The 22,928-nt window shown below is 44.8% G+C and overlaps 1 protein-coding gene across 6 annotated transcripts in view; it reads left to right on the forward strand.

Moving 5' to 3' along the window:
- The first annotated feature begins 10,119 nt into the window (after positions 1 to 10,119).
- LOC100942755 (core histone macro-H2A.1) overlaps positions 10,120 to 22,928 on the forward strand; it is a 67,952-nt gene continuing 55,143 nt past the window's right edge. For 4 of the 6 annotated variants that reach the window (XM_003782177.2, XM_003782178.2, XM_012808460.1 and 1 more), the window contains exons 1-2: positions 10,120 to 10,417; positions 20,013 to 20,217. In XM_003782177.2, coding sequence (XP_003782225.1) covers positions 20,046 to 20,217 — 172 coding nt within the window. In that variant the 5' untranslated portion in view covers positions 10,120 to 10,417; positions 20,013 to 20,045. Of the gene's footprint in view, positions 10,418 to 10,828; positions 10,846 to 15,902; positions 16,051 to 20,012; positions 20,218 to 22,928 lie in introns of those variants that run through there. The other 2 variants (XM_023516138.1, XM_023516134.1) reach the window with 2 other exon arrangements.

A 22,928-nucleotide genomic window follows, 5' to 3' on the forward strand; every position in this document is an offset into this window, starting at 1 on the left:
TTGTGTCTAGAATATACAACTTCTGTGAGCAACAGACAACTAACCCAAAAGAAAATACGGCGATCGTCTTGACTAGGCACTTCACAAAATGGAATGTTCGAGTGACTGACAAGCATATGAAAAGGTGCTCAACCTCATTAGTCACTGAGAAAATGCAAATTAAAGCCACAATATGATGGTCCCTACGTACCCCACCAGAATGGCTAAAATGAAACAGACAATGTCAAATATTGTGGCTGACAAAGAGCAACTCGTTTATACTGCGAGCAGGAGTGTAAAGTGGCGAATCCACTTTGTAACATTGGCAGAATGTACTACAGTTAAATATACATGTGCTTTCTATAAATTATCTATTGCCCAATTATGTTCTATAGCAAGCAATGACAAAACTTCAGAGGTATACAGCAGTAAACATCTATTTTGGCTTACAAATGTATAGGCCCATGTGGGCATTTCTTCTGATCAGCCAATCAATTTTGCTCATCATAGTTGTACTCTCAGAATTCCGAGGTCTCCACTGAGATGACCTTATTCTGCTCTTTGTGGAGTCTCATTCTTCAGCATGCTGGCTCAGGTTTTTTCTCTATCTAGGTGGGCAGGTTTTCACGGCAGTAGCAAAGAAAGAAACTAGAAAGAGAGGAAACAGAAGTATAAAATACCTCTTAAGGCCTGCACTCAGAACTGGAACAGCAGAACTTCTGTCAGACTCTATCAGGAAAAGCAAGTCACAAGGCCAGCCCAGAATCTGGGAGGAGTAGGGAATAGACTCTTCCTCTTGATGGAAGAAATCACAGAGTTATAGTGTGGAGGGCATTTGATACAAGAAGAATCGATAAACTGAAGCTGTTTTGGTAATCAATGGACATGTGTTCCAAAAGTCTCCCATGAAGTCACCATACATAGGGAAAATGGAAATTGTACCCAAATATGTACCTTTATTTACAAAATATTCATTACAAAATTTATAAAGAGGAGGCCAATGTGTAGAGAATATTTCAAAAAATTTTTTAACTAGCGGCTCAGTGGGTAGGGCACCGGCCACGTACACCAAGACAGACGGGTTCGAACCCAGCCCTGGCCTGCTAAACAACAATGACAGCTGCAACAAAAAAATAGCCGGACATTGTGGCGGACGCCTATAGTGCCAGCTACTCAGGAGGATGAGGCAAAAGGATTGCTTAAGCCCAAGAGTTAGATGTTGCTGTGGCCTGTGACTCCATGACATTCTACCAAGGGCAACAAAGTAAGACTCTCTCAAAAGAAAAAAAAAATTTTTTTGTAATGAATATTTTGTAAACAGGGGTACATTTAGCTACAATTTCCCATATTCCTTAAGTATGGTGACTTTATGGGTGACTTTTATACCCTGTGACCTAGTAATTCCACTGCATTTGAAATGTGTGTGTAGGGGCAGCATCTGTGGCTCAAAGGAATAGAGCGCTGGCCCCATATACTGGAGGTAGTGGGTTCAAACCCAGCCCCAGCCAAAAACTGCAAAAAAAAAAAAAAAAAAAAAAATGTGTGTGTATATATACATATGTATATTCTCAAAAGACATGTAGAAGAATGTTCATAGCAGCATTCTTCATAATAGCCCTAAACTGGAAACTATTCAAATGCCCATTAGCAGAAAAGAATGAATTAACAGATTATATATATGTATGTATATATGCTAGATAGAGACTAGAATAGAATCTGATAAAATATTACTTTGCAATGAAAAAGAGAATGAATTACTGCTACATGGTTGTACGATTTTTCTCTTTTGTTCTGTTAATATAGTGAATTACACTCATTTTGAATTGTTAAATCAATCTGGTATCATACATTATTCATTTTATAGATCTATAGTATCTTCACGAGAGATACTGGCTTATAATTTTCTCTTTTTTTGTAATATCCTTTTCAGGTTTTAGTATCAAGCTTATGCTAGCTTGTAAAATGAGTTAAAATATACCTACTCCTTCATTTTTAAGAGTAGTTTATGTTTTAGAGCAATTTTAGGTTCAAAGCAAAATTGAGAGGAAATAAAATTGAGATGTCCCGTGCTCCTGCCTTCACTCATGCATAACTTCTCACACTGTCAACATCCCCCACCAAAGTGGTACAGATGTACCAAATGACGGACCTAGACTGACATCATATCACTCAAAGACCATAGTATGCATCGGGCTCATTCGTGGTGTTGCACATTCACTGGGTTTGGACAAACGTGCATCTACCATTATAGTTTCGTAAAGTAGTTTCAGTGCCCTAAAAGTCCTCTGTACTCTACCTCTATGTCCCTCCCTCCCCCCAGCCCCTGGCAACCACTGATCTTTTTATTGTTCCCATAGTTGCGCTTTTTCCAGAATGTCGTGTGTTGAAATCATACAGCAGGTAGCTTTTTAGATTGGCTTCTTTCACTTGCTAATATGCATTTTGGGTTCCTCCAGATCTTCTCATGGCTTGATAACTTGTTTCTTTTTAATACTGAATAATATTTCATTGTCCGTATGTACCATAGTTTATCCATCCACCTACTGAAGAACATCTTGATTCCTTTCAATTTTTGGCAACTACGAATAAAGCTACTGTAAATATCTGTGTGCAGGTTTTTATGAGGACATAAACTTTCAACTCCTTTGGGTAAATGCCAAGGAGCAGGATTGCTGGATTACGTGGCAAGAGTTTTGTAAGGAACTGGCAAGCTGTCTTCAAAGTGGCTGGACCATTTTGCATTCCCACTAGCAATGAATGAATGTTCCTGTTGCTCACATCTTTGCCAGCATTTGGTGTAGTCAGTGCCTTGGATTTAGGCTGTTTTAATAGATTTGTTGTGGCATCTCATTGTTTTAACTTGCATTTCTCTGATGACATATAATGTGGAGTATCTTTTCACATGCTTATTTTCTATCTGCCTATATGCTTTGGTGAGGTGTCGCTTAAGGTCTTTGGCCCTTATTTAATCTGATTGTTTATTTTCTTATTGTTGAGTTTTAAGAGTTATTTCTTATTTTGGATAAGAGTCCTGCATCGGATTTTGCATCTTGCTCCTTACAGGTAACTATCTTCATTGTTTCATAGTTTATCCGTCTTGTTACTTCTAGTTGTATTTCTAAGCAGATATGTATTGATTTCCCCTTATTCTTACATAAAATGTAATGTACTGTATCCTCATCTGCACTTTGCTTTTGCCACTTATCAATACCTCTTGGAATTTCCTTCATATCAGCTTATAGGCATCTTCTTCATTCTTTTCTAAACACATAGCCTCCATTGTGTGTATGTATCACAACTTATTCAACAAATCTGCTATGCTTGTACACTTACATAGTTGCCAATATTTTGCAATTACCAATAATGAGGCAATGAATAACCTCATGCATATTATATTTTCTTATCATTAGAGATGTATTTTATGGTTAAATTCTAAAAGCATAATTGCTTAATTAAGGGGAAATGTATCAAATTTCCCTCCATAGACTTGAAGCAGTGTGTTTTCCTATCAGAAATGTATTAGAGAGTCTGATTCCTACAGCTTTGCCAACAGTGTCCTTTCAAGCTTTTGAACTTTTTTTTTTTTTTTTTAGAGTTTTTGACCAGGGCTGGGTTTAAACCTGCCACCTCCAGCATATGGGGCCGGCGCCCTACTTGTTTGAGCCACAGGTGCTGCCCCCAGCTTTTGAACTTTTGCCAGTCTGGTATGTAAGAAGAGGTTTTTGTGTGTGGTTTTATTTGTACTTCTCTTGTGAGTGAAATGGAACATCTTTTCATATTTCAAGTACTATTTTTATATCTCTTCCTGTTAATTGGTTAGATCTTCTGTGCATCTCTCAACAAGACTTTTTATCTTTCCCCCCAAATTTTTGAAAAGTTTTTGTTCATTTGTTTTGGGATATTTTGGTTTTTGTTTTTTACTACACATTAAGGACTGCTATGAACTGAATTCTGTCTCACCCAAAACTCCTATTTTAAAGCCCTAACACCCACTGTTACTGTATTTTGAGATGGGGCCTTTAGAGAGAATTAAGGTTGAATAAGAGTGAGATTCTTTTTTTTTTCTTTTGAGCCAGAGCCCTACTTTGGCACCCTTGGTAGAGTGCCTTGTCATAGCTCACAGTAACTTCGAAGTCTTGGGCTCAAGAGATCCTCTTGCCTCATCCTCCCAAGTAGCTGGGATTACAGGCTCCTTCCACAATGCCTGGCTATTTTTAGAGATGGGGTTTCACTCTGGCTTAGGCTGGTCTCGAACCTGTGAGCTCAGGGCAATCCACTCACCTTGGCCTCCCAGAATGCTAGGATTATAGGTGTGAGCCACTGCACCCAGCCATAAGGGTGAGATTCTAATCCGACAGAATTAGTGTCTTTATAAGAAAAGTATTCTTTCTCCTCCTCCCTGCCTCCAGCACACACCCAAGGAGAAAATGCTATTTGAGAGCAAAGAGGCTATCTACAAGCCAGGAAGAAAACTCTTGCCAGGAATGAAACTCTGTTGGAATCTTGATCTTGAACTTGGACTTTTCAGCCTCCAGAAGTGTGGGAAAACTAATTTTTTATTGATTAAGTCACCCACTCTACAGTATTTTGTTATGGCAGTCCAAGAAGACTATGACAGGGATAATTGCCTCTATCCGTGCTATAGTTTTGCCAATATTTCATTCCAGTTTGTCATCCAAATTTTGACTTTCTTACAGTGTTTTTCCTTCTATGTAAAAGTTTTGTTTTTGTTTTTAATGTGCTCAAGGTAATTTTGTTCTCTGATTCTAAACCAAAATTCAACCAGTGGTCAGTTCTTACAGATTAGTAGTTATGTAGAATCCAAAAACATATCACTAACTTTTCATACTCTGAGATATTAAGTCTATTGGTTTATTTTGCATTTTGGATTTTTTCAGGATTTGTGCCACTACACATTGGTCATCTGGTAAACACTGGTTTACTAACTTATACAGATCTTCCAAATGTTGACAGATTTTGTTATACAACATCAAAAAGTCCTATGGGTTAATACTTTTCATCTATCTCATCAGAAAAGGTTTTAAGAATTGGGAAGCTGTCAAGTTCATGTTGGCAATATAAGATTTAAACATTTTTTAAGTTAGTTTCATTGAGAACATTCTTAGTTCTTAAGTGAAACTAGCGCTGTGTGTGAGTGATGGGTGAAGAATAGAATCCCTTGACCATGAATACAGTTTGGGGCCATTGCCTTGACTGAGGCTAAGGTGCCAACAGTTTACCCACAGTGCTTTTGTGTCCTTAGTGCAAATGTCAACACAGTGAACAAGGTAAATAGGCTTTCATATTATAATGATAGTATTTTTGAGCCACTAATCCCATAAAAAGTTTTCAGGGACAGACTTTGAGTACCACTGCTCTGTCTTTCAAATTGTATTTTCAACCCAGCTATGGGGGCGGGGGCAGCAACAGGATGAAGAGGATATTTGAAGCTAGAAAAGCAAATCTAGAAAAGAAACTCCATGGATTTCCTTGACCTCTTTGTTATTCCTCATTAAGATTAAGTATTCACCTGCACTTCTCTTAAAGAAGGGCATTAACTACTTCACAAAGACAGGAGGAGGTGTGGGTTGGCGAAGACCAGGGCAAGTGTCAGATTTTGCTACCAATTGCAGACGGAAGAAAAAGATATCCTCTTGAAGTAATCCATTGAGGAAAAAAGGCTTCAGTTTGGAAAGTTGATAAGTGCATCTGTTCAGTGGATGGAAGCACATCAGTTTGTTAGTAGGGGTGGAGGATGGTGAGGGAGAAGCACTGGAGGTTTACTGGAAGCTTTCTTTCCTGGGGACTCCAGCCCCTTGCATGTGCACACGCCCCTCTTGGTTTCATGTGTGTTAATCAAAGTCGAAGAACTAACTGGAGACCCACTATTTTCATCATAACATTAAGACATTATTTAGCTTTTAATTGTGCTGACCTTTGCAAAAATGGTGCAAAAATAATAGTGGGTAAAACTGCTGGTGACTTACCAAGCATCAGCAATGAAATCAAACTGTACTTAAAATCAACTTATTATTTATTGCCAAGCACCAGCCAAAAACCAAAAGGGAGCCGGTTTCACATTAGAATGTTCTTAATAAAGCAGTAAAAAGTATTAATTTTATTAAATCAACTCTTTAAGATACGTTTTAAAATAGGCTACGTGACCGAATGGGGAGTATGAATAAAGCACTTCTGCCATGTAACCAACATGGTTACCTTGAGGAAAAGTGCTTGCGTGAATGAGCTGTGAACTGAACTACAGCTTTTCTTCATGGACCACCAGTTTTACTTGAAAGAACGACTAACAGCAGGACTGCACCGTACTTGCACGGGCTCGAGACATATTTGGACCCCTTTCTCTGTAAAAAGACAGAAATATGTATTACATATTACAATTTTTTTAATCTAAAATAACTTTTGTTTTCTTCTGATTTTAAAAGAAATTAAGACATTTTCATGGGTCTATAAGCTCCAGTGGGCCGTGGCACTGTTTTTAATGGAGAATTTGGGGCTGAATAACAAACTTTGGTTATTCAGAATTGGGCGTGTGCAGTGTGCAGGCTGAATTCTCCATGAGGCACAGTTTTACCGTCTGGTAATATAGAGGGGTGCCAAAAAATGTATACACAATCTAAGAAAGAAAAAATGTAATAAAATTGCAACACTCAAGTCACATTTGACTGCTGCAATTACAAGAGATATAAGACACAAGATATGCTGGAGAAGGGCGCTGGCCCCATAGGTGGTAGGAGGTCGTAGGTTCAAACCCAGTCCTGGCCAAACACTGCAAAAAAAAAAGAATGAAAGAAAAAGAAAAAAAGATAGCACTGGTATTCGTCCTTATACCAATGTAGACCTTTGGCTTTTTTTTTTTTTAATGGAGGAAGGGTCCCGTGGAGACAATGCCTAAGGCTCATGAAAGTTGTAATTTGGTCCTATGTGTGTGGCAGATGTTTTCTTGAAAGTGAATGAACCAAACCTGTCACTTCAAGGAAAACTACTGTGACTTTATGTTGTCAGTGATAAATTTGAACTTTCAAGCAGAAATTACAATTTTGGGAAACTCGTGTCTGTCACCATGAGTTTGGCAACTTTGCAATACTTAGCCATTTGAACCACAGGCGCCGAGCCATAAAATACATCCTTATGTTAACATAAGGATGTTTACATGTTAAGATTTTAAAATGAAACTTTAATTTTTCTTAGTTTTAATTTTTAATAAAGCAAATATTGATAGATATTGCCCACATAAACAAGCGTTTTTCAGAATCCTCAATAATTTTTTAGAGGATCAAGGGTCTCTAAATCCAAATAGTTTGAGAACTGTAATCTGTAGAGTAACTACCTGGTAAAATGCTCACGCATAGCAAAGGACCATTACATTTAAAAAGCAGATGACACATTCTTCTTAGTAAAGTAACTCAAGAATGAAAAAGCAAGAATCCAATGTACTCAACACTAATGTGAAGCCAATGGATGATCTAATACATCCCTACCTAAGAGAAAAACTCAAATTAATTCAAGGTAGAGGGCAGGGAACGAAGGAGTGGGGAAGAGGGTAGGAGGGAGGGGGTTGGGTGTGCTCTCACTTAATGGGCAGACATTGGGGTGTGTGGCACACCTCTTGGGGGCGGGACACAATTATAAAAGGGACTCAACAAATGAAAACATTGTAACCTAATTCTCTGTACCCTCAAATTAACCTGAAACAAATAATACAAAGTAAATAAAATAAAAAGCAGGTGACAAGCATTAAATAGACTCAGAGTAAGAACCCTATATGATTAATACTAAGTAGATACAGATATAAAGTCTGGAAGAGGAGTAGGCATTCTCTCCTAGCAATGTGCTAGGGTAATCTTTTTTTTTTTTTTTCTTTTCTGTTTTCCATGAGGACCATGCCTTTATTTTGCAATTTGGAAATAAAATCGTAAACAGAAGAGAAGGAGGAGATGGAGGAGACGGAGAAGGAGGAGGAGCCGGTGTTCCTTCCTGAGTCTGATTGTTGAAAGAGGCAGGTCAGTGAAGTGGAAAAGCAGGGCACAGGCGGAGAGAGGAGAGAGAGAAGGTGGAGTCTTCTGAAGGGAGGTGGGGACAGGGCTTCAGCGGGCATTGAACAGCTCACAATATTTCTAGTGTGTTCTATGAGAATGGCACACTTCACAGGAGCGTGGAGGTGGCACCAAGATCAGCTGTTGGAGGAGTGCAGACTCTCACCTCACCCAGTGGTCTCTGTAGAACTGAGAGCGTTTACCCAAGGACCCAGCATAAAACACACTAATAAAGGTGTGTGTGTGTGCCTGCCCTTTCCCTGACACCCATTCCCTGAGGGATCCTCCTATATCCTTAATGCTTTGCTTGGGGACCCATCATTTCTTCAGCTCCATTTCCTGTTTTTTCCCCTTCACCCCTTCATCCCTTCACCCATTTTCCTGCATTCAGTCAGTTGGTGTGTGTTGTTTTGTGTGAAGCACATGAAGAAAATCTGCCCTTAGGAAGGTATGTATTTGGGAAAGAATTGAGAACTTTAATAGGCTTTTCAGATAACTACAGATGTTCTTTGACCCTATATCAAAACTCAAGAAGTAATAGTTTCTTAAATGTTAATTGCAATATAGAATCTGAAATCCATTTTTTTTTTTTTTTGAGACAGTCTCATTCTGTTCCCCTGGGTAGAGTGCTATGGCATCATCATAGCTCACAGCAACCTCAAATTCTCGGGCTCAAACGATCCTTTTGCCTCAGTTTTTCCGTTTTTAGTCGAGCTGGGTTCTCACTCTTGCTCAGGTTGGTCTCCAACTCCGGAGCTCAAACTATCCGCCCAGGGCGCCCTCCCAGCGTGCTAGGATTATGGGGCGTGAGCCACCACACCCAGCTGACTCTTTGGGTCTAGACTATTTTGGACACACTCCTTTCCAGGGCCTTTGTACTTGCTATTCCTGGTTCCTGGAACACTCCTTCCCCCAGATACTCACAGGGCTTGCTCCCTCATTCTTCAGGTCTTTCCTTAAGTGTCACCTTCTCCTGGGGCCTTCTCTAAAATTTGAAACCTCTTTCCTTTCTCACACACCCTATTGCCCTTCCGGCCTTATTTTCCCACTGCATGTCCACCCAGTAAACTACAAACTCCAGGCAGGCCTAGATTTTGCCTGTCCTGTCCACTGCTTCATATCCAGCACCCAAACCGGTGCAAGGCACAGAGTATGTCCGCAGCACTTAATTGAATTAATGAATGCATAGATGACACGTATCGGAACACTGCTCTGCAAACTTTGAAAATGAGGTGTAATGCACCATGGTGAGGTGGAAGCCTTTAGGTCCCTACTATTCAAATGTATCCTGAGGGCTGGGGGCAGTTTTTAATTACCTCCATAAACCCCAGCAGCTTCACCGCAAACTTCACCTCACCTAAACCCCGAGGGTTGTGTATTACTATTCAAATTGAGTTCACAGCTGTAGAGAGGTAGCTTTCATTTTCACACTTCTCAGAGAGGGGAGCACTGCCAAGGTCCTTATTTAAGTACCCGGGATAGGGCACTAATGCCTTTAGCCGAAAAACCAGTTTAAGCAAATAAGGATGGGCTTTGAGACGGCCCCTCCTCTTGCAGCTTGTCAGCAGTTCTCAAAAATGCGTGTGACGATAAGGAATCACTGTTTGGGTCCAAAAGCGAAAGTTTGCTGAAGTAGCTAACCTCTTGCACAGGCAAAGCAGGTTCGGGGTGAGGGGGGTTTGACTATGCACAACTCCCCGGGGAGTGAAGTGTGCAGAAGGTGATCTTGGGGGCAGACAGGGGCTTGGGGTTGGCGTGCACGTAAAGGCAGCGGGGATTCCAAGGCGTGGGGTTGCACTGACGGGGAGAGAAAAGTGATCACTAGTAATAACAATTATGCCTCTTCCCTGGATTAATGGCAAGTTATTAGGGATGTGGTGGCGAAAGCCCCGAGCTCACCGCCAGGCACACCATAGGCGCTCACTCGAGACGCAGAGACTGGGACGCACCCTGGAGAAGCGCCTCTCCTGCAGGCCTGACCCTTTCCAAGGACTTAGCTGTGGGCGCTCCGCGGGATCGTGGGTCGGACCTTGCGTCCCTCACGCAGGTGGACGCCTGGTTGCAGCCGGCGTTGAGGAGTGCGGGACTGGGGTCAAGGCCGGGCGCCCGGCGGCGAAGGGAGGGGTGGCCGGACGCGCGGGGACGAGATGGGATGTGACGAGCGGCGCGCTGTGCATTGTGGGAATCCCGGGCCGCGGCGAGTGGTTCCAGTTCACTCGGCAGCGGAGCCCGGCGGAGGGGGCGAGCGCGGGGCGTGCGGGCGGGAAGCGAGGAGGCGGGCGGGCGGGCCAGCGAGGAGCGCGGAGAGAAAAGGCGCGAGCGGCCGAGAGGGCTCCGGCCGAGACACCTTGCTGCTGCCGCCGCCGCCGCCGCCGCCAAGCCGCCCCGTAAGTGCCTGGCGGGCCCTCTGGCCGCGCGCCCTGTCCCCGCCGCTCGGGTCTCGCCACGGTACACGGGAGCGACGGGGCCTGCCGCGCACCGGGGCGGCGCTGGGCTGGGCTCGTTCCCTCGACTCCGCGCGGCCCACGCCGTGGCCTTGCGCGCGCACGGCGCCCTCTCAGGCCCTGCTCGGCCGCGCGGAATTCCCTTCGGTTTTGTTCAAAAAGCAAACCCGGAAACCAACTTCTCTTCGAAAAGCATCCTTTCCCTTCGCCTGGGAGCTTTTGTGGGAAGGAGACAGTTCTGGTACCTCCCCCGGCGACCCTTCCTGAGGCGGGCGCGCGGGCTGGGCCCGAGGACGCCAGAGGCCCCGCGGCGCCGGCTGGCCAGCCTGGGCCCGGGTGCTCGGGAGCTGTTGTGTGCGGAGTTATACTTGGTGAGGCGCCCGCCGCCCCCTGAGTGGCCGGCCCGGGCACAATAAGTCGGGCCCCAGGGGGCCGAGGTTTAGGCGTCTGGCTTCGCATCTGCTGGGAGGGTAGAGCTGGGGGTGGGGTCTGTTCGCGGGACTGAAGCCAGGCTGGGGGTGGGGGTGTCCAGGGATGGGCTGGAGAGGGGCCACGGAACCCCTGCTGTTCCTGATTGTCTCAGTGTAGGTCTTTTGTTTGCTTTGTGGTTGGAAGGGGTTTTGTCTTTTGTGGTTTGGTTTTTTAAAAGGTAACTACGGAAGGCGGTAGGCTCCCTAGTGGAGGCTGGCGGTGAGGAGACTCGCCCGGGGTGGGGAGGAGTAGGGAGGTGAGTGCGTGCGCGGGATGCTGCTAGCTGTGTCACCTGACAACAGGTGTGTGAGATGATACTTAATACTTCCACTCCTGCAGGGACCGCAAATCATTCAAGGGGTTGGTCAGTAGATTGTTTGAAAGGCTCTTTTTGGACAAGATTTTGGAGAAAAATGTTTCCGAGTTTGAAAGTGAGAGACTCCTGTACAATAAAGCTGAAACAAACCTTGAATTCAAAAATTATTGTAAAGTCCTTATAAGATCTTAACGATCCAATAAACAGCATATAAGAATGGACGATTAGAGAGGCACTCTAGCTAGCGTCCCTCTTTTTTCCACCTTAGTGGTTTGAGGTTTTACTCTTAAAGGTGGGGGTGGGGGTGGAGAGTGCTTTGTTCCAAGGCTCCTGCTCCAGGGAGTTGGGAATTTTTGAACTGCCTTAGGTTTGGGTGCCAGACTCAAGTTGTAAATTAGGTGGAATCCACCTACTGCAGTCCACCATTAGGCTACTAACCTGTTGTCAGATGTGTTACTAACTCTAAAATGGACACTGCATGCCTGCCACCAGAATTAATACCCCTGTATGCAGTTAACCTCAGTTGGGCACTAGGATCCAGTCTTGCACAAGAGACTCTGACGAGGACAAATATATTTTTAAACTAATTTTTTTCTTAAAAGAAGAGCAAAAACTCTTAAGAGCAAAACTCTTAAGACTCCAAATTCTAATCCACTTTAGTTTTACAAGGAGAGAGGGAAATCTGTCCAGTCTGTTCTTTTGTTTTCATCTGTTACCATTGTTAATGCTGATTCCTAGGTAAGGCATAGGGTGATACATAAGTAAAAATTGTGCAAATTGAAGTAAGGATAGCTCACATTTTATTAAGCTTTGAGAATTCTCTGGAACTTTACATGCGATATTCTAATGTTCTTCCAAACCATAGTCACTGGCTTGGTTTTTACCAAATGGGCCAGGACCAGGGAATGACATATCTCTGTCTGCTGTGTCTTTTGGTCATGGAAAGAGCAGAACTTGAGGTGAGCCCTTCCTTCCCTCCCCATTTATAGACTGAGAGTACATGCATTCTAGATTCTCCCTCTAATACTTGGAGAGCTAATGCTGCCCCAGGTCACTGACAGGAGATTTTATTTATTTATTGGCCGGGGCTGGGTTTGAACCCACCACCTCTGGCATATGGGGCTGGCGTCTTACTCCTTTGAGCCACAGTCGCTGCCCCCAGAGATTTTATTTTTTAAAATGTCATAAATGGAAAACATCAAGCTAAAGAACTCAACAAAAATCTATATCTAGTGTTCATCAGAATTGCAGCAGCCTCTAGTTCTTGAGTGTCTCCAAGGATTTGTGATAGGCCTTGCAGAGTCCCATTTTGGGAACAGACCTGAGTGAGTGGGCCTAGACCTGTCCTATGGTGAGTCCTTCCCACATTCTGTAGGTTTAGAGGTACTTGGGGCCCTGCCTCAGCTCTGATCCTGAGTAGTTCAGCTCTTTGTTCCAAAGAGTTGTATAGCTTTTTCTTAGATCAGACCTGCCAGGTCAGTGTCTTGTAGTCTTTATATTGGTCTTTCCTGAGAATCATTTCTGGCTCAGACACTGGGGTGACAGCCATGATTGAGAAATAGTCCCTGCCCTGGGGGAAGCTGACATTAGGAGAACAAGACAGGCAAGTGGCAGTTATGAAGTCAGCACAGGAGGCCACAGTAACCCCCAGCAGACAGTGACCTAGACAGGAACCATAAACGTAACCTGGCTTGGAAAAGGTAAATAGGAGTTGACCAGGCAAAGAGGGGCAGATGGGGACAAATATTTGAGGCCTGTGGAACCACATGTGCAGACCTCAGAGGAAAAGGATAGCAGTCATGTGAAGGACTGTAGAGAACCAGGTGAAGCTGCACAGCAGAGGGACTAATCACAAAGGCCCCTGCTCAGAACCACACTTTACTCTAAGACAGGCATCCTCAAACTACAGCCCGCGGGCCACATGCAGCCTGCCTAGAACATTTATCCAGTCTGCCAGGTGTTTTTGCGACCGCTGCCTGTCCTGCTTAGCAGCCGACTTGTCCTGGGGCCTGCAGTCTAGCCCTCCATCAGTCTGAGGGACAGTGAACTGGCCCCCTGTTTAAAAAGTTTGAGGACCCCTGCTGTAAGAGAAGTGAGAGCCACTAAAGGGCTGTGAGCAGGAGAGATGCCCAATCAGGTGTTCCTCTGTTCTTACTGGAAAGGCTACATCTAGTCAACAGATACCAAGTGGCTTCTAAATACTAAGCCTGTCTGCTGAAGCTTACCTTTGGACTTTTCTCTTGATGACCTTTATTGGAATGGTTATTTTAGACTTTGGTACAATCTTTAAAAGAAGGGAATTATGTAGGAAAGTTTCCTTGTATAGCAGGCAGACAGTGACTTGCTATGTATTAAAAGATAGGGCCAGCTCCTTCAGTGCTGCTCAGGAAGCACACCATGGAGTGGGTTTGCAGAGATGAAATTTCAGTCCCAGACTGGCTTCCCTCAAACTGTTCTCCACTTGTGGTTAATGTCACTGTGCTTGGGGTTTGCTCCTCTTCCAATACTACCCACAGGGTATTGGGTATCTGATGTCCCACAGGGATTTGGCCCTATCTGCCCACCCCCCACCAAATCCCCCTAACACATGAAATGAGATACATCTGCTAAAACAAAATACATGGTTTAGGATTTATTTGCTATCTCAGTTAGTTTGTCTCTTCTGTTTGCAGTCCTCTGTTTTACTGAGGGTGGACCATAAGTTCTTTAATCATCTTGCTTACTTTATGATGTTGTGTTTTATGAATGGAGAGAAATGTTTTTCTGATTGGCTAGAGTACAAGAGCACTTCTGTGTTCCAAGCCAATCAGAGTGCAGCTTCTGAACCTTCGCCTCTGTGAGTGGTGGTTGTGTGCCACTTGCCTCTGGGGACCTGACAGCAGTAACACCGTTAATCATTTGCTTTGATAGGAGTAAAGGAAAGAGAATGCTGTAAACAGGATTAGTGTCCTGCCCTTCAGAATTAAATGTCTCAGGTTTGCCTTCATGATTGGAGTTGGTAGGATGGTGACAAATGCATGTGGATATGGGGATGTGTATCCAGTTATAGGGAATGGATGGGGCAGTCCTCCCACATCAATAGTGTTCTGAGCATTGGTACCTCAGATTCCCTTATCCTCAGAGCCTGAAGGTAGGGCTCTCTAACTAGGATCTGCCCATTAGTTCCAATCAGTATTTTGTTCAGGATCAATATGCACATATTCATTGGTTAGATAATACAAGACTTCATGAATGACCATCCCTGTGGTTTCATGAGTATTTGATTGTTTAAAGATTTTCTGCCATAGCTTGAACAGGGGTCGGTCTACTACAGTTGTGAGAAAGGTAAATATTTTCTTCTGGCCTATATTACTGAGCTGAAGGCAAAAGCAGAGATATTGTAGCCATAGAATTTTCACAGAGTTGTAAGGCCTCTGTGTGACCCATTGCCAGTTATCAGAGCAATTGAGATATTCACTTTTTGGGGATTCCCAAGATGGCTCCACAAGCTCCCTGAAATTTGAGAGTCTGGTGTCCCACAGGGATTTGGTCAGGCATATGTACATGAATGGTATCAGGGGAAGTCCCTGTCTGATGTCTCTAGCTTTGAGTCCTGGAACCTTTGGAAATGCAGCCCCCCTTCTTTGTCAAGAGAACCTCATCCACTGTAAATACTGACTAATCACCTCCTATCCAGCAGTATCAGGCAGGATGTGGGTGCTTGGAGATACAGTGGTGAACGGAGCAAATTGGTCCATCTCATCAAGACCAACAAGTGAACAGGCAATGATGACACAGTGTAATGAGTGCTAAGGATGGGGTAGCATTTATGTGTAAGTTGGATCTAGAGTGGCAGTCTGGTTGGTAGGAAAGGCTGGAAATTGCATTTGCAGAATAGTTCATGTAATATTGAGGTAAGTAATTGAATGTGTTAAAGGATAGGGGTTGACTGAGCTGGGCATCTTCAGCTGGGCCCCAGGGGCCATAGCAGGCATACCCATTGAGGGAACCAGTAGGGATTTAGCTTAGTAAAACTCTGGTAGCTGGAAATAGGGAGAGAGGGGTTGGAGGTCAGGTGGGCCTCATGCACAGGACCAGAGTCTAGGTAGGCATGGGACTGCCACAAATTAGACTGTGACTTGGGGACAGAGGCACAGCCTCAGCAAGAATGCAGAGGAGGGAGCTCCTTGATGGATCTGCATTACCAGAGAAGGCATTGGCACCACTCCAGACAGAGGGCTGGGGAGGTGCTCCACACTGAGCAAGCTGTGTATGCTAAGCAGAAGTGGCTTAACCTGTGGCCTGTGGGCTGCATGCTGATTTTGTGAGGACTTTTTTGCTTTATTGTGGTATCAGATAGTACAAAAAGTATGAACGGTCTTTTTTTTCCCTGCTAATCAGCTTTCATTAGTGTTTGTGTATTTAATGTGTGGACCACTACAACTCTTTTATTCTTCCAGTGTGTGGCAGGAAAAAAAAAGGCTGACCACCCCTGACAGGTGCAGGTGGGAGTGAAGGTGGTTTGCAGCGCGACAAGCCAACTGTTATGGTGCCCGCTAGGTGTGGGAGGGCCTCTAGGGCACTTTCATTTCTCACCCCCCGCTAAATAGTAGAAGCTTACTGTTCCCATGTCTGTCTCTTTCACAGAGTCTTCATAGGTATTCCTCTAATGAGTCCAGTGCTCTGAGAACAGGTTGTGTTGTTCCAGTAATGTCTTGATTGTTGAGGGGCCTGTAGTCAGAAGACTTTGCTTCTCACTCAAGCCTGGCTTATCTCTCCACATAGCTTCTCTTCAATATTTTGTTTCTAGGTAAGCTTTGAGGTTTTGCAAACAATGTTAATAATGTTTATTGTGAATGGCTTACAGTTGACAGAGTTGCAGAGATAAGGACCACAGAGATCCTTACAGGGTTAGCTACAGAATCTTCATTTCTTAAACTGATAACAGCCAAAAGGGCAGCCAAGCTAATGTGCATTGATGAGTGGATACAGTGTTACCTAAAGACCTGTCACTGTCTCAGATGGCTCACATCATCAGGATGGGTGAGGAGGGAAGGACATACCTTTATCAGTTTCACCAGATGATTTAGCTCTTCTTCTGTGACCAACTTCAGTGCCCTGCAAGGAAGCTGGTGGTTAAGGAGCTGCTTTGTCTGTGATATAGGACTGTCCATTCCTCAGGTTAGGCTGGGTGCAGGACATGGGTCAAACAGGGCCCAGCAGGCTTTGGCTAGTCACTCAGTCACTGGCCTAAGGGTCAGCTTTCAATTGGTTTATCATGTGGCAGAGACTAACAGCTTCTGCTTTTTTTCTGAGCAAATAGCCCAACCTCTCTTGCAATTAGATGTGGCCAAGTTCTAGTTTATGGCTCATGGTTAGAAGAGATGTGTTCCACTATCAGGCCTGGCCCTTTAAAATCTTCTTGTGTTCTCCATGGTCTTTTTCCTTCCAAGGCAGCTGTGGGAGTTGTACGTTGTATATGTCAAAGTCACAAGATTGGGGGTGGGGGTCTGGATCCGTGACTCACTGTGTGGCAGAGAAGCACCAGCCCATCATGGAAATCCATTTGGAATTTTCATGAATGAGAAATAAGTAGCAAGGACTTATCTGTTATAGCAGCTAGCAACATCTTCATTGTACAAATGTCCCAGATCTGTTATGCATCAAAGTGACCTTTTTTCACCTTATACACATTGTTGTTATATACATTTTTGTTACCTACCTTACACACATGCTTTGACTCAATTCTGCCACCAGTTCTTTCAGGTCCTTTCTGTCATCTCCATGTGACAGATGTGCCCAAGGACATATAGCCAGTAGGTGGCAGAGCCATGATTAGCATCAGATGAGTCTTTTGCTTCTGGATACTAATCATGATGCCCAATTGTCACCTGCCTGTCAGCCACTCTCTCTCCACCATTAGTGTTTGGCTGGAGCTTCCCACACACCTCCACAGACCTCTGCATAGAGGGTAGACTGGCACACTCATGGGTTTCTCTGGAGATTTCACAGTTATGAGGTGATTTTCCAAAGGGTGTTTTAAAAACCAGCACACATTGCTGGGTGTCATGAGGCTGCATGGCTTAGTCAGAATTCTTTCCTAGCTAAGGCTGTAGCTTGGGAACTATAGTTAGAATGCTGAAAGAACATGAGGAGGGGTAAAGAATAGAATCTCTGCAAGAAAACCCCCTTGGTGAGGATACAGATTTGAGACTGCTTTATTGGAGAGGAGTATGACTCACTGAGAAGTGAAGACATGCTTCTGTCAGCAGGGTGGCAGTGGGGGCAGCTTTCCTGGGACCTTTCCTGGGACCCAGGGACCTAGGGATAAGTTGAATACAGAGCTTGGCTTTAAGTAGTATGCAGGGAGACAGGCACACAGACACATACTGGGATCTGTGCTCTGAGAACATACAGCAGTGATCAATTCCAGGCTGTGGTCAGGTCCAAGAAGGCTCCATGGATAGATCAGTTCAGCAGGTTGACAAAAGGATGAAAGGTATTCTAGGCAAGAGAGACAGCATAGTCACAGATGTCCTTAATGCAGCATGACAGGCTCAGGAAGTTAGGGTGGCCTGAGGCATCTGAGCCCAGGCAGGGGTGGTGGGAAGCAGTATTCTGGAAATAGTCAAAGGATGCTGTATGTGGCTAACTCAGGAGCTCAGGCTGGTGTAGAACCATCAGAGTAGGCTCAGAGGTGCTTCTGGTGTCTGTTGAGAAAGACTGGGGCTGGGAAAATGGGGGAAAACCAAGGCAGGGAGGGTGAAGAGAAGAGGGTTGAGAGTTTCTGCAAGCAGGTTTAGCAGAACTTGGCTAATGCTTGGGTGCTGTGGGGTACACAGGAAAGTAGGGGCCTGGCTGACTCCTACTCCAAGTCGGTGGCTTGGTACATAATGTTGCCACTGATGGGGCAGAGAGCCTCGGAGTACAGGCTACCCATGGGACTTGTAAGTGTGCCTTTGCCGTAGGGTCAGAACAGAGTTTTGTGGTCCAGCAGCCAGTATACACTGGCATATTGACATAAGGACCATTGCTTAGTGTCAGAAGAGTCAAAACAGGGAGCATCACTTTTAAGGAATCAGTGTCACTGGACCTGCCAGGCTCCTGAGTGCTCTCTGGAGGAGAGTACTGTCTAGTTCCCACAGTGACAGCCCCAAACAGGCCCAGCAGGTGTGCTGGGGAACAAGTGAAGTCTATGCTCCGTAGGAAAGGGGCTAAGCTGCTGTTAATCATCTCTGATCAAGGCCTCCCTAGCTGAAAGAGGGGATATGTTCATATTGAAAGGCTCTTAGTCCAACGGAGTTGGCTCTTGGTCTGTGAGATGCATTTGTAATAAAGTAAGACTGCTAGGAAACCCAGGGGTAGCTTATCCTGGAAACACAGGCACATACACTCCCCTGCTCAGAGTGAGCATGAGAACCTGTTCACGGGGAATGTTTTTAAAATGAAGTCATTACAATAAGGAATGGATCCAACTAATTGTTTTAGGAAAACTCAGACCACTCTGGGCCTCTCTCTTCTAGCACTCTGTGAGCAATTAAGACTTGGTGCCCCTAAAAGGGTGCAATGCAGGGTTTTCATCACAGAGGCTTTTTTTAGGGGGGGAGACAGTTTCACTTTCGCCCTCCGTAGAGTGCAATGGTGTCATAGCTCACAGCAACCTCAAACTCTTGGGCTTAAGCAGTTCTCTTGCCTGGGACTACAGGCACCTGTCACAATGCCTGGCTATTTTTAGAGATGGGGGTCTCACTCTTGCTGGTCTCCAACCTGTGAGCAAGGTTATTACCTGCCTCTAACTCTCTCTGGAGCCAGATCTTCAGCCACCCTAACTCCGTTGGGCCTGTTAGCACAGCAGCCCCAGAGTGCCCAGAATTCTGCTGTCTGTTGCCCTTGCAGCCATCTCTGGCAGACATATGATTTGAAATGCTCTTGGGGTCAAAGAAATGTTAGGTGTGGGTATAGGGGTTGGCATAGAGTAGCAAGAACTCAGCCCTGTGGTCTCCACCAGTCACAGAGGCATGGATTGTTACAGTTGAAGGGGTCTGCACCATGGAGCCAGACCTCAGTTTATCAGTAAATTGGAAATCTACTCATTTGGTTCAGTCTCTGAGCATAGATGTTCCACAGGGAAGATCCCTACGGGGCTCCAGAATAAGCTGAGTCCCTTGACATCCCTTCTCTCAGCACCCTGCACTGGCCCTTTGAAGTATTCATCATGATTATTATTTAAATGACAGTACCCGATGTACCTAGCATAGATCCCTGAAGTGAATACCTGAATGAACTGAATGTGTTTAGTAAACATTCAAGACCTTACTATGGCACTATGCAAGGAATACAATTGAGGCGACCCTCCAGCTGTTCCCCAGGAGAGGTGGGTACCTGCATGTCATTGCTGTGAAGTGCAGTGCATGGAGCTCAGAGGAAGGCGCACCCAGATCCAAACACTCAGAGGGTGGGCAGAGGGCAAGTGAACAGCCACTGAAAAGGCAGGGAGAAAAGAAGTTGAAGGATATTTGGGGGGAACCTTGGTGGGGCTTCCTGTGTCCAGGTTTAGACCCCAGGTGGCCCAAGGCTAATCTGTTCAGGGGTGCCAGGCCTAGATTTTTAGGGCATTGCATGGCAACCCACAAGTCCAGGATCTGTCTTGGGAATCATGACAGCCATGGAAAGCTGGTAGGACCCATGCCTTCTAGGGGACCAGAGTGTACCTGGAAAGGGAGCATGTACTGTCCTGAGTGAGCCTGACAGGTGTTCCTCTTGCATTCACAGAGTGCTTACTAATCTGCCTCCAGGGCCACTGCCATGTCGAGCCGAGGTGGGAAAAAGAAATCCACCAAGACCTCCCGGTCTGCCAAGGCAGGAGTCATCTTCCCTGTGGGGAGGATGCTGCGGTACATCAAGAAAGGCCACCCCAAGTACAGGATTGGAGTGGGGGCACCCGTGTACATGGCTGCAGTCCTGGAATACCTGACAGGTGAGTGTGCCCAAGTCAATTCAGATGCCACTGGCTCAGCTGCAGCAGTTTTAATAGCTTTCCAAGGACCACTTTTGTTTTTTTTAATTTTGAAACATTTAAAACTTACAGAAAAGTTGCAAACATAGTCCAGTGAACATTTTCACCTAGATTTACCAGTTAACATTTTCCCCATTTGCTTTATCTCCCTTTACCCTGTGTGAGTGTGTGTGTGTGTATATCTGTATGCATGCACATACGTGTGACTGTTCCTGTTTTTACTTTTGGCTGTTATATAGTCCATTTTGAAATTTCCTCAGTTGTCTCAATAAAGTCTGTTATAATTTTGTTTAATTTTTTTTTCCCCAGTCCGGATCCATTGTTTCAGACTCATACATTCATTGCCTTCAATGCCAGGTTTCATTAGTCTTACTTAATCTTGAACAATTCCCCAGCTTTTTAAAGAATATTTTCATGACATTGACGTTTTTGTAGCATCTAGGCCAGCTGTTTTGGAGAGTGCCCTTCATTCTGGGTTGGATTTAGAATTAGATTCAAGTCACAGATTTTGGCAGGAGAATTGCATCAGGAATGCTGAATCCTCTGTGCATCACATTGGGTGGCACCTGATGTGAGTTTGTCCCATCCCTGGTGGTATTGCATTCGCTCATTCAGTTAAGGTGGCGCTTGCTGGATTTCTGCACATCTTGCATCACAATCTTTCACCTAGTGATTTTAGCTACTCTGGATCTTAACTGAATCTGTTATTACTGTAGTGGTTATAGAATGACTTTTTCCATTTCTTTCATCTCTACATTTCTTAGTTGGCCTTCTTCTGTAAATAGGAGCTTTCCCTCTGTCCTTCCCTCCTTACTTTTTGTACCATCAGTGTTGGCTCATGGATTTTTTTAATTTAGTAAGTTATACTACTATTCATGTCATTACTCATTTTAATGCTCAAATTATCTCAAATTTGACATTTAAACTGGTCCTTAGGTGCTTTTGTCATGTCTCCATCTATTTCTGTACATTGCCTTGCTTTCTAGCACAATGAGATGTTTCAGCCTCACCTTGGATTTTCCTTGCCCCGGACTCAGAATCAACCATCTCTGGAAGGGGCTCTCGGTCTTTTCATAGATATAATCTTATCTGTGTCTCCATACCAATTGTGGGCAGCCAGTTGGGCAGGGATGGATATGATCTGCATTTTTGGTGTAGGGAAAACCAGGCCTGAAGTCTACTTGCCTGGGGTTGCACACAACCTCTTTGGGGCTGTGAAGGACCCAGATCCTGCTGTCCTGGGATCTGTAGCACCACTTACTACCTGAGATGTGATCAGGTGGATCTGCAGGCTCCAGGAGAGAGTTTCCTGATTCTAGCAGCCATCTCTTCTAAGCCAGAAAGGGGAGGCTCAGCAATGCCTCTTCTGGAGTGATATAACCAGACAGCAGAGAGCTGGGTCACGTCCTGTTCTCCCAGACCTCTCAATTAGGCAAGGCCAAGGGTTCCCCCATAGTGAACACAGTCATCAGGGAGGTCATACTGGAAGTATTGAGGCATGAAAAGTAATCGTGCTAGATTTATGAGATGTCTGTACATGTTTTGGGACTTTTGACTTTCTCCTTGGCAGAGACTTGTACAGATGGCATGCCTGGTAGTGTGAATTAAGTATGCATCTTCTCACTCTGTAGATGAGGAAACAGAGGCCCAGAATATGGTGACACACCCAGGAAAGCTATGCATAGCATGGGCAGTCAGCCAAGGAAACCAGGAGGGGGAGGGGACGTTGCTAGATAGAAAGCTGAGGATGTTCTTGTTTTTAACCTCACAGTTTACATGCTGTGTGACCAGGCTGAGTCCCTTAACTTCTCTAGGCCCCGATTTACCTAAAACTCATATAGAGATAACTATTCTATTCCACCAACTTTAGGCTGTCTCGAGAGCCAAAGGGGAAATGTTCACATATAACGAGACAGTTGACATGCTTGCGAACCCAGCTAGCCTGTGTTTTCTGGCTGCTGAACCCTGTTATGCCTGGTATGGGGGTGCTTGTAAACTGTACCATTAAATGAAGTACAGCATCCATTTCATTTCTTCCATCTAGCTTTCTCTTTCTTGTTTACATGGCAAACATGCACTAAGAATGCCAGTGCTCCGTCATATACCCCTTGTCTGAGCCCAGCTGGTTTTGAATCTGAGCCCAGTATTCATGAGGTCAAGGTCAGAGATCTATTCTCATGGGGGCTGGAGGCCTTGACTCAGTTATATCCACACCGTCATCCCTTTCGCCAACTATTGTGCTCACAAGAGGAGTGGGACTGCTCAGGACAACCTGTCACTAAATCTGGGAAAGAAGCACAAGGCAAATCCTTGCTGTGGCATCTGCCATATTGACACTTGGGTATTAGAATGATTGAGTTTTGTAAGGTCTTCGTGGCAGGACTATAGTTAGCTGAATCTGAGCCATTTCCTCTGCCTGCATTCAGTGCTGAGTTATTGGTACAACCATGCTTGTTCCCAACATGGAGCCTGGCCCAAGTGACCTCACAAGAATGTCCTGAGTGTTTAGTGCTGTGCCCAGTCGCTGCTGTGGTCACTTGTGCCTTGTTTCCTGATGGGAGAGGAGCTGGACTCTGGGTCCATGTCTATGAGAACACCTCCCTCCCTATTCCACCCTGGAGCAGTGCTGCACACCCTTACTGCCTACTCTCAGGAGCCCTCAGTCTGTCCTG

Source organism: Otolemur garnettii, unplaced genomic scaffold (genome assembly GCF_000181295.1).
Source record: "Otolemur garnettii isolate 467f Iridium unplaced genomic scaffold, OtoGar3 scaffold00003, whole genome shotgun sequence".
Lineage (NCBI taxonomy): Eukaryota > Metazoa > Chordata > Mammalia > Primates > Galagidae > Otolemur > Otolemur garnettii.